This window comes from Alosa alosa, chromosome 13 (assembly GCF_017589495.1).
Source record: "Alosa alosa isolate M-15738 ecotype Scorff River chromosome 13, AALO_Geno_1.1, whole genome shotgun sequence".
NCBI lineage: Eukaryota > Metazoa > Chordata > Actinopteri > Clupeiformes > Clupeidae > Alosa > Alosa alosa.
In genome coordinates, this window is record NC_063201.1 from 33,330,493 (window position 1) to 33,343,146 (window position 12,654).

The 12,654-nt window shown below is 40.8% G+C and overlaps 2 protein-coding genes across 2 annotated transcripts in view; one reads left to right on the forward strand and one right to left on the reverse strand.

The window, feature by feature from the left end:
• Positions 1–12,654, forward strand: part of nphs1 (NPHS1 adhesion molecule, nephrin) — a 155,852-nt gene that overhangs the window by 16,469 nt on the left and 126,729 nt on the right. The gene's annotated exons all lie outside the window — the stretch shown is intronic.
• Positions 2,127–3,812, reverse strand: LOC125306437. Its single transcript, XM_048261815.1, has 4 exons — positions 3,157–3,812; positions 2,939–3,022; positions 2,566–2,769; positions 2,127–2,431 (listed from the first exon to the last, which is right to left on the reverse strand). The coding sequence occupies exons 1-4, from the start codon at positions 3,691–3,693 to the stop codon at positions 2,222–2,224; spliced, it is 1,035 nt and encodes a 344-aa protein (XP_048117772.1). The 5' UTR covers positions 3,694–3,812; the 3' UTR covers positions 2,127–2,221.

Here is a 12,654-nt window from a genome sequence, read left to right on the forward strand (position 1 = left end):
TAGGTTAGATTATGTGTCGAAATCAGGTGTCGTTAAAATAAGTGAGCGATGACGTGGTGGTGTCTGCAGCCTAGACGGTAAAACATAATGGACAAAGCGTCGTGTCTGCAGCCAGCCAGCTGTCAATCATAGGTGTAAACACGCCCTTTTTGGATTTGTTAATATAACATTAAAAAAAAATAATTTCAGTGAGAAAAGAAAAATAGTGTGTATTGAAGCATCTTGAAAACTATTTTTTCGAATAAAAAGTTGTTGATACAAAAATAGTTTTAGGTGAGAAAAGTGACACGTAAAGTTGGCTACTTGGCCATTGAAATACATGGGGATGGGCGGAGTTACACATTGTACAGCAGCCAGCCACCAGGGGGCTCTGGACTAACGCTTGCGTCACTTAACAGACGGCACACTGTCCAGTTCTATATATACAGTCTATGTTTCAGCGGGGGATATGGGGTCCCCCCAGAATTTGTTTTTTGGACTAGATGCAATTTCCTGAATTCTGGTACATTTTAACAGGTTATTTAGATACTTCTATATAACAAAATAAAGCTATTAATTCAATGACTAATTCAGAACCAGCTTTATTAACCTCATGGTATAGTTAACCATGCAGTTGCAATATCTGTTAAATTAAGTTATTTAATGCTTTGAATGCAATGAGTGGCTTATCGGGAGCTTCGGGAGGATTCCCGGTAGGGATCGACGTGGGATCCGTGGGTGGCAAAGTTTTTTCAGGGCAGATACCGATATCAATTATTACCAAAACAGGAGGCCGATGACCGATATGTAAAACCGATATTTCAGTTGTCAAAAAGGGGGGTAGATAGTAGCCTAGGCTATGGCGATATGCTGAAAATTTTCATTCAAAAGCATTTAATTATGCTAACTTTTCTTTCTTCTTTTGATACACAATTGTCTATCAACTTGCATCACAAGTGTAAATCCTGTGTATCACGTTAATCCAAGAGCTGACTGATAGCAATTAGTTCCATAGGCATACACAATGGGCTATGTGCTTGTAAGGGATCTGTCACAAACAGGATGCTATGCCATCGTGTATGTGAGTGCACGAGAGAAGGATAGGGAGAGGAAGAGGTGCATGCGTGATGGCAAGTGTTACGGTTTAATAGTTTAACAAAACAGTTTTAAAATAGTTCTTAGGCTATTTAAGCATGCAATTTGTGTCCAAATGTGGGCGATTCTCATGAAAAACAGATTTAAAACGGTTCACACTTGAAAATTTTAAAATGGCATTTGAATACAATTTTTCTTTTTGTTATGCAAGATTAGGGTCTAAACTTCTTAAAACACTTAAATATATATATATATTCATTTTTTTCTGTATATTTTGGAGCATTTTAGTCAGTCAGAGCACATAAATTCTCAGCACCGCAACATGATAACATAGAATAGATATGGTTTAAAAGTTACAACTATTTTAGTTTTTTAATAGATATTATTAACAGTTGTGCCCATATGTGTATATAGCCCAGAAAATATTATATTTATAAGTTTCCCATTTTTTTTCAATTTTATGATTTGTCTCATTACCGCAACATGTTTCATGATTCATGTCCTGTTTTTTCAGGATATTTAACTGAAAATTCAAATGTATAATTACTTATTTAGTACAGATGACAAATGAAGAAATACAATTTATCCAAATACCATTATAAACTAGAATTTGTTTTACAACAGCAAAATAATAAGTAAAAAAAAACCTGTGTTATGTAAAGAGAAAGGTGTTTCGGAAATGAGTGTCAAAGTTTCGGTAATGAGATTCCTACTTAATTCACCATAACACTTTACACAACAAACACAGAGTGTGAATGCTGGGAATATATAACAAATTCTTGAGATTTACCTTTAGAGTTTTGTATGGAGAAGTAAATGTGGCATTTTCTGTTGAAAATTATTCTCAGAAAGAATGAAAATATCCCATTTTGAACTGTGTATTTTAATAAAACACATTCCAGCATACTGTACCTCAGTACCTCAGACACAAATTCATTAAAAATATAAGCATGAATGTAGACATAAATGGAAAAGGAATGTTTAAATACAATATAATCAATACATCTCATTACACAACTGTGAAACATTAAATTCATGAAAACAATACACATCAATGTAGATATAAATCGAAATGGAATGTTTACATACAAAATGATCATTACAACATCTCATTGTGCTCATCTCATCTCATACATCACAATATGCATCAGGTGCGCAGCTTGTGTTTAGCCCAAATATCAGGCAAAACACAAAAATGCCTCGCAGAGGAAGTGACTGGCAGAGGCTCGGGAATTTGGTCTTTGATGTCGTGGCGGTAGTACCACACCTTTTCCCCAGAAAACTTAATTGATGGCACATAAAATCGGTTTTCCCCAGCGCAGTTCATAGTGTCCACCTCATACTGGTCATCTGCAATCTGTATTTTAGAAAGAATAATTTTAAGAGAGTGCCATCAACTTGCCTCTCCAGCACTCATTTGAAACTTGGCGACTAAACAAGCCTGACAATGTAGTTTCACTTGAAAGTAATGCCTTGAAATATTTTTTTTACCTGTGTAACTACACCGGGGAACAGATCTGCGTCGTATTCCACAAGGACCCACTGGCCAACCTCTATGGAAGCCTCTGGTGGCTTTGTGGAAACGTCGTCTTCCTCCGCAAATGCATGGCGTGATGGAGAGAAGCACTCACAATTTTTCTGACAGAAACATGACACTTCCCTCGTGTGAACTACCCCAGGAGTGGTGGACATCAGCTGTTGTGTAGATTAACAAAAACAGTTTTAGTAATTTATCTACTGATTTACTAATTTATGGAAATGTGATTAGGATGGCAACATAATGATATCTTGAATGTACTAACTTACAGTATGTGGCTAGTGTGACTTGTTATGTGAGCACTTAAATATATTAATTTTGACCTACTTGGTGGATTTTCATTGTCCCTGGGACTGGCTTAAGGTGTGGAGGAAGCAATTCACCCCTCTCTTTAATTTTGTCCTCAGACACCTGTCAAAGTCACAGTGAACTTCATTATCAGTTTCTTAAGTCACAGGCATTTCACAGAAGATTGAAATGGTGTTCAACCAAACAATCTACAATGTGCAATATAGCCTAGAACATAGTTACACACACACACACACCTGGAATAGAGTTACCGAGGAGTTCAGGGTCAGCTGCTGAAACAGAGTATCTGCATCTTTGATGCTTTGGCCGTATGCCACTATTCGGTCTGCCAGGTTTTTTAAGGCTGCCCCCACGCCATCTGGGGCTCCTTTTCCATGAGACGCCTCTGTGAAGTTCCATGTCACGTATTTAAATCCATGGAGGAATGGTACAGTGGAGGCCAAGTAGAACGAATTTCTGTTTCTGTATTGGGATGTTGGGCCATCAGAAACAAAATGTATGTTACATACATTGGGGTGTTGTTGGCGGATGTACCTCAAAACAGGTTCCAGGTGGGCCCATGTTGCTGTTGCATTGTGCTGGAGGCTGGCAGACACTGATGCAAAGGCTTCCACCCTGCCTTTACTGTTGTAGAACACACCAGTGTGGAGGGTTACCTGCTGGTTCCCACCTCCGAAATGGGTATCCTTCACTTCCCGCGCATACTTGCAGCTCCAATTTTCGCTGTAATCGATATGGACCATCACATCATCATCATGGATGCTATGCTTCATCGTCTTGAGAGCGGAAAACTGGTGCCTGATGTTGAAGATATGTGCGGCAAAGTTGGGGAGATGTTCCGTGGTAAGAGCTACCAACCTCTCAATGGAAGTACTTCGGGTTTCAAGTGCGGTGTTCTTCACTTCTTTCTCCCTGGTTGCAGCTTTCCCAGTCCTCTCCACTGTGATAGACCTGGTCACCCACTCCTGCCAGGTGATTATGTTGCCCTTGTTCTCCACATCAAGTGCTGTTGGAATCACTCTGTCTTTGCAGGCCTCACAACGATTGTACATACAGTCAATGTTGTCGGTGTTGCACACAACTGACTGTACGACATCACCTGCGCAAGATGATTCCAAAACTCCAAGCTGGTGTAACTTTTTTATTTTGAAATGGAAATTTTCATGCAGCTTGCATGCACATGTATCCCTGTCAGCAACTTTTGGCCTGACAATCCAAAACGGTCTAAGCTTAAAGAAATGCGCCTTAGACACATTTTGATGCAGGTTTTCACCACAAAACTTCTTGTGCAGGTTAGCCATTGTATCACACAAGTGCCTTTTCCTATGGATCACTCCTCTCCGCCGGATCTCCCCAGATTTTCCGTTGACCACAGTGGATACATCATCCCTATGGAGGAAAGAATGTACCATTTTCAACAGGCCTTTCCTCTTGCTGTTGAGCGAAATGCCACCTTTCTGCTGCCTGACTTTTTTGTTTTTTGCGGTCGTGGCAATCTGCTTGGTCACAGTCACCCTTCGAGCTTGAAGTCTCCTAAATTTCTTGTTGAGATTCTGCATTTCTTTTCTGTTTTTTTTCAATTCCTCTTCTGCCTGTCTCAGTTTGGTCCTCAATCTGTTGACAACTTTTGATTTCTTTCTGATTGTGCTTCTCTTTGGGGTTGATGACTGCAGTGGTGGTGTTGGTACATCGTCTTGTATTGATACGTGATCCTCAGGTGTTGGCTTATTTACTTCAGCTATTGCTGAAGAATCACTTAATTCACTCACAGAAGAATCTGGAGTGAGATTGAGAACACATTGGGTTTGTTTTTTTGTTCTTGTAGCTTTTCGCTGAATATTGTCTCCACTTGAGTTTTTTTTTCTCATGCTCTCTTTTCGTAAGGTCCTTGACAGTCTTCACTTTACCACTCTCCTTACGTTTGTGATACCTGAAAGAAGAACCCAAGATTTGTGTTACTGAACAGTCATTACACAAATGAAAGTTTTGTGCACAACCATTGTTATTTATATTTGGACTTCATTGTGTGTCCATGTGTGAGCGCATGCACATCTGCCTCAGCCTCATGTACACGCCTGTCTTTCACAGTCTGTCTCAACCTGTGTGTGTGTGTGTGTGTCCCTATTATCTCCCTGTCACCCCGAACCTCTCTCTCTCTTTCCATCTGTACTCCTCAAGTAGCTCAGGATTGCTGTAGATTTTCTCTCTGAACTTAGCCAGCCTAGCCTTTGCGGATGCCTTTTTATTCAGAACAGATTCCTGTCTGTTAGGAAATTAAATGACATTGCATATTACAGTTGATTTTAAAATGTAAAAGGTAAAAATATTACTTTACTATTTACAAAGACAGCTTATATGGATAGCCATATCATAGAATTGTTACATTGAACCACACATTCTATTATGCAATGTATATTAAACTTATCTCAAAATGACATGATACAATGCAATGACATGAAATGATGAAAATTCATATAATAAACGGATTTATATAGCAGGTCAGTGCTCAATTACAAAGGACCACAGCGGCACCCATATAATTTCCGAATAAGAAAAAAAAAAAACTGTTAATAAGTATTGATGATATATACATGTGTGTGTATATAAATAAATAAATATTTTATATATAAATAAATACATAAATAAATATTTTTGTAAATAAATAAATACATAAATAAACTATGACATAGATACTATAATATACAATATACTATATACTATGCTATATATCAAGTAAATTAATAAATAAATAATAAGTAAATAAATAACGAGTAATAAATAATATAAATAATAATAAATAAATAATATAAATAAATAATAAATAAATAATATAAGTTCATGTCACTTAAAACATTAATTTCTCATTACAAGAACAGTGAATCTCTCCACCAAGAACAGGCTTTTAATTGTTGCGTGTATGAGAAAGCTGTTATGAGCCTGAGTGACCTTTGACCTTCTGGGGCCTCTCTGGGGCCACCATGATGCTAGGCTAAACTTTTGCTAGCTTTTTGTATTTAGACTTTAAAACCTTAAAATTCCCAAAACACAATAAAATTTTCATTTTTAAACATTGAAAACTTGCTGTTTCGGTAATGAGAAAGAAAAAGTTGTGTATGCTCGCTGACAACCAAGTTTTTAACATTTATCTGGAGAGATATAAAATGAGGTGCTTACCTGGTAGACATCTTGGGTGTTACAGTAAAAGGTGTCCCCCTCTCAAAATGGCTGTTTTTTTGTCTGTTCCTTGTGGTCTTAAATGGTGCTTGAAAAATTGTTGGAGGCTGAGAATATTGGGTGTGACCAAAGTTCTTTTTCTAAATATTTTCTTTTCTTTTACCAGTGAATTCCAAGCAATAACTTTTTATTGAATGTAACAATTTACCTTATGAGATACATTTAAGTTTTTTATTATTTATTTCTTTTAAATATTAAAATTATGTAGTTGAAGAACCGAGATTCAGTAATGGACGCGTTGCGGTACTGAGAATTTCACATTAAATTGTAAAAAATACATAATTTAAAATATCACAATGTCTTCTTTTAATCACTTCCAATATAGCCTATGATGAGATGTTTATAAACCAGTGTTTCCCAAATTGATAGCAGTTATCTGTTCATCACAATCCTTAATGCCACCTCATGAGTCTGATTTCGTGAGAATCACCCATGTAGGCTATAAGCTACACTTCTGTGAGCCTAAAAGGCACGTAATTGCCAGCTCAGGACGCGATTTAGTTCAGGTCTGATTAAATTACGGCTGACCCTGGGTGCCTGTAGTCTTTTCTGACAGTCCGTCAAAAAGCAGCAACTAGACTTTTTGACGTTCGCTATCGCATAATTTTGGACTACTATGTAGGCCTAAGGGATAACGTCCGCCGAGGTGTCCCGTTATTCACAATTAATGGACGAGGCGCATGCAAAGAACTCCCGACGCGCAGCACCCGAGTTTGTAGGCTAACTAGTAAACGGTAGGCTATCACTAACGTGCATCAATCGGGAATTCGCTAAATAAAGGAGGTGGGTGCTTTAGGCTACCTATTGATCCGGATCAAAGAGACAATAGCTTACAAAGTGGTGTTATTGTAACTTCAGTGTAGTAGATGATTGTGATTCATTGCAACTTCAGCAATGTAAGGTAGGCCTACCTTCCTTACCTTCGAAAAATAGCTCCGTACAGCTGAAGCCCAGTCTACAGTAAGCCTCAGTGAAAATTCTAAACTTTCTCCGTGTTCAGTCTTCGATCCTGATTGGCTGCATTCTAACTAACAAATCAGACGGTGTAGTGGGCGGGACAGTGCTCTCGACCACAGAGTAGAAAATGCAGGGAGTGAGAGACGCTTTACAGACAAAGTAGCGCGTTTCATTCTTTATCCATTTCAGTATTGGCTTATCAGTGGAAAAAATGACCGATACCAATTATTATAAAAATGCTAAATATCGGCCCTAATAATCGGCCCGGCCGATAATTGATAATAAGTTCATTTGCTGCGCCCTCGCGGCACTTCAGCAGCCTACATGTAGAACGGTCGCAGCCCCTTACTCGCAGTTTCCCCAAATATTAACAATTAACAAAGTAGCACTCACAAAAACATAATCCCCCTTGTACAGTGTCAGTGCGACGCACAGTGGCTGAAAGTGGTACTAAAGCTTCACGCAGTTTCACGCCTCGTAATGCGCGACTGAAGTGGCTATTTGAAAGCGATGCCCACTGTACATCCCCCTTCTTAAAGACAGAAAGCAGTCAAAAGAATGTTCCTAATAACTATGGTTAGAACAGCTGATTTTGTATGCTTTTAACATAGGCTATCTACTGTAACCAGAATGTATGGGGGTGCATAAGCATACAATGCATAACTTAGGCCCAAAATATCAACAGAAATACATTTGTATGGGCTGACCCCTATCCTTTTCCCTCTTTTTTTAACAGCCAAAAGGGGCTGCAGGCTGCTGTGAGGGGTACATGAACGGCCTATAACTAAAAAATAAAAATGAAACTTTGAGGAAAATCTGTCTGGTGTGTGCAATAACACTAGTGTAGTCTTTATAAAGAGTTGGGCTTTGACAACCTCCCTGAACGGGTGATGAGGTTCTTGTGTCTGTGCCGCCCCCGGCTGGATGATATCAGGCTGGTGGTCTGGTGTTGGTTCAGTTGTGGTACATGGTGGCGCCTCCGCTGTCGTGGGAGGGGTGTAGGTCTCAGGTGTATGTAGCAGGTGGCGTCTGTTCCTCACATACGTGCCATCTCCAGCCGGGACTTGATAACTGTTGGGCTGCTGTGCTCTCCCTAGCACTGTTCATAGCCTGTCGTATCCCCTGGTTGTCTGCATTCTTACCGTTTGTCCAGCTCGCAGTGGAACGAGTGGTTGTGCCGACTTGTCATAGTAAGCCTTTCCCTTCTGTCTAGCACGAGATAGAGCTGTGTGGATCTGCGTCTCTACCTTGGGCACATACATGACCTTGGTCATGGGGATAAGAGTCTTAGTGCGTCGGGAAAGCAGGCGCTGGGCTGGTGATGGCAGTCTATCTCTTGGGGTGTTCCGGAGGTTGAGGAGTGCTGCATGTCAGTGCAATCACGCGTGCATTTCTCGAGCAGGTGTTTGGCTGAGCGCACAGCCCTCTCAGCCAGCCCATTTGACTGGGGGTAGTGGGGACTGCTGGTGACATGGCAGAAGTCCTATGTGCTGGCAAATTCCTGGAACTCTCTACTTGTGAATGTTGTCGCGTTGTCAGTCATAAGTTGCTGAGGTGCTCCGTGGGTGGCAAAGTAGAACTGCCTCAAATCATGCGACAATGTCTTTGATGAGTCAGGCCAGCCGGTATTGATGACATCTAATAAGCGCCTGCACAGAGGGTCTGCCAATGTCTCACGTCTGAGCTCCTCAATTGTCTTTGATGAGAGTACAGTCTCCACTGTCATGACATCATAGTCCTCATCCATTTCAGCCCGGTCAGTGGAGGGCAGGTATGCACGGGAGAGTGCATCTGCAACATACAGCTCTTTGCCCTTTTTTTAATAAATGACATTGAGATTGTAGCGCTGTAGTTTAAGCATCATCCTTTGAAGACGTGCAGATGCTAGGTGTAGCGGTTTTCGCAAGATAGTGATGAGAGGCTGATGATCAGTCTCAACAGTAGGGATCGACGGGTATATCGTATATACACTTTAAACTTTCAAAGCATCTTTTAACTGTTTGACTTAGCTGAAATATTGCCATATACTTTGAAGGTGAAAGCAAGTTTGTGAGTCCAAATGGAAAACGAGAATAATAGATAGATAGGTACTTTATTTAATGTCTAATGTCTCGTTTATAGAACTGCTTGCCATTGTAGGGAGCTGCAAATAGCTAAGTTGTAGGCTAGGCTATCCATATGCATGCGGTAGCTGTTACTAACACTGGTCATATGATTAAGTAATGCCAACGTTGTTCCATGGTATTTGTGGTAGTTTTATTCAGCGACCACCTTGCTGAGTGTTGGACGCGTGTGGTGTGTGTGTGTGTGTCTCTCCCTCCCTGAATGCCTCTTCTATAAAACTGCTTGCCATTGTATTTAGGGAGCTGAATAGCTAAGTTGTAGGCTATCTGTATGCATGCAGTAGCGGTAGCTGTTACGAACACTGGTCAATCATATGATTAAGTAATGCCGACGTTGTTCCGTGATATTTGTGGGAGTTTTATTCAGCGACCACCTGGCTGAGTTTTGGACGCGTGTGGTGTGTGCGTCTCCCTCCCCCTCTCCCTTCGAGCTGGGCAGAGTTGCCATCGCAGTGATATCAGAGCTTTAATAATGAGAGACGTGTTATATGTAGTTTCCTATTAATTCGTGTTAACGTTTACCATGTCCCAGACATACCGTGTATGCCTTACTTGTTTAGAGCCGTTTGCTAACCTTATCATTATCAATCCAGTTCAATGGTGGTTCGTCAGCTACCAAACAGAAGTTTGTCTGTGCGTCTGGTCTGTCTCACTCAGTGGGACACACGCATCACAGCGATATGAGAGTACTGCGCTACCAGAAGGAGAGATTTTAAAACTTTGAGAGATATGTTTTATACCTTTTGACGTCGATGGCGTTTAGAACAGAAACATCTGACACCACGTTATTTTCTTCTGCTGATATATGTTCTGTGTTTGACAAATCTGGCAGCTTTTTTTAGGAAAATATAGACATAGAAAAATTGAAACCATGCATTCTTAAATTACAAATGAAGCACTTTATTTCAATAGATACTTTTCAGGCTTATTGTTTTCTTAAATTATTTAAATGTGTTGACAAAGGACATTTTGTGATGACCTGAATTATGTCTAATAGTCAGCAAGCAATGCATCATCAAGGCTGTGTTGTAAGATTTTGATGAAAGCATTTTGCACAGTTAGCCATATCCAGTGCACCCATCCATAAGTTCAATAAATGTTCCTTTTTTAAATTGAGACTTATAACATTTGTTAACATCATTTGTGTAATTATGTGTCATTTGTATGATGTAAATTGAGGGAGCAAAATAAAAGCAGTATCGACTCCAAATATCGGCTCAAGAAAATCGGCAGCCTGTATCGGTCATCGGCTAAGGCTGATGGAAAAAAATCGGTATCGGTATTGGTACTAAAAAATCCATATCGGTCGATCCCTACTCAACAGTCACAGACCGGCCATATATGTAGTCGTGGAATTTCTGACAGGCATAGTTGGAGGGTGCGGCTGTTGGAGGGTGTGCACATTTGGTCCGAGATGCACAAAGCTTAGCTTGACGCTATCAATGAGACCCAGTAGAGGTTTCACGTTGCTGTCCACAACATGGAACTGTAGTGTTCCACACGGGAAATTCACAGTAGTGATGCCAATAGTTCTTATAACCTCACCGCCATAAGCCACAAGATTAACTACATGGCTATTGTCAATGTGGGCATTTCGGTCAATGTTTAGGAGGATAGCCCTGGATAATACATTACATTACCGGGCTCCTGTGTCAATCTTTACTTTCAGTTGCTTACCAGTGTGAAATGTTGACAGAACAGCAAATATTTCACCCTTCTCTGCTGACGACTCCACACTTTCGCAGAAGAACAGATCAGTTAGCTCATGTGCAAATTGTGTCTCGAGCTCATTGATTTTGTGCATGTTTCCCGCCCTGTGAGGAGCAGGTGGTCCACTTGATTTGCATCATTTAGAGAAATGATTCCATTTGCCACATGCATTGCAGCGCTTGTTAAAGGCTGGGCAGCTGCTGCGGTCATATGTGTGTCGCCCACCGCAGTTCGAGCAGGTGTTATGTTGTACTGCACAAACCTCTTCCTTGTGTGGTTCTTTACTGCTGGCTCCCTGTTTTAGTTCTTTATTGCCTTTTTCTGATTGCTTATGTAGCATGCACATTTCAATGGCTAAGTCCAAAGTTAGTTTCTTCTCTTTTAACAACTGTGCACGGATGCTGTCATTTTGAACGCCACATACTAACCGATCTCTTATCAATTCATCCTGCAACGTGCCAAATTCACATTTCTTGGCGAGTGTTTTTAGCGTGGCTACGTATGACTGAATAGTCTCATGCGGGCTTTGATTCGTTATATTGTATGCGTATCTGTATATGTATCTGTCCATGATAACGTTCTTTACAGACAGGCAAATCTCTTCAAATTTCTTTACCAGTGTTTCGGAATTTTCCGCATCTTCCTCTCCCTCAAAAGTGAAGGTGTCATATTTATCTTGTGCATCAGGACCAGCGAGGTTGAAGAACGTGTACGGCTTCACTTTCTCACTTGCTGCTGATAAACCGGCGTTGCTGTAGACGCGCCACTCACGTTTAAACTTTATCCAGTTGTCGGCAATGTTTTCGTCGAAGACAAGGGGGTCAATTCGGCAAAGTCCTTGTGTTACAGGATGTACTGCCACCTAGTGGTTGTTTTATGTTTTACTACACCTAGTGGTTGTGTATGCACTACTACACCCAAGGATTAACATGAATAGTCACCACACCAGCACTCTTGTAGCACACCAGCACTCTTGTGTCGTCGTTCATGCAACATGGTGACAGAAGTGGGATAGCTTTCAATAAAAGCGACGAATTGACAGCTAATGGTCGGTGCATCAGCACAATTATGCCGTGAGTGCACACGCATATTTCGTTTCGTATTTTGTTTTCACTAGTTTAGCACAGTATTACTAGCTAGCGTTACAGGCTAACGAGCTAGTTTCGGCTCCGTGGATAACGAAGATTTGTGAACGAGATGGCATACAACTACCCGATCCCGCCCCCCAGTCCAATGAAGCTCAGCGGAGACTGGAGCACAAACTGGGACATCTTCAGGGCTGAATTTGAAGATTACAGTTTGGCTGTGGATTTGGTAGAGGCAACTTCAGCATTCCAAGCCGCCACTCTGAGGAGTCTAATGGGGCCAGAATGGCGACATACATTCACACATACAAGCACAACCTGCAGTTAACAGAGGACGAGCGCGGCAATGTGAAGACCGTTCTGGATAAATTAGGGGAGTATTTCAAACAGGCCAAGAACGTAATATATGAGCGATATGTTCTCGGCTGTTGCAAACAGGAGGATGGTGAGTCCATTGACAAATTTTTTACCCGTTTGAGGAAAAAAGGCAGCAACCTGTGACTATGGGGCTCTCAGGGGCGAGTGATTAGGGATAAAGTAGTACTTGACATTACCAATGAGGGCACGCGTAGACGGTTGTTGAGAGAGAAAGGTCTGACACTGACTACAGCCATAGAAATATGCC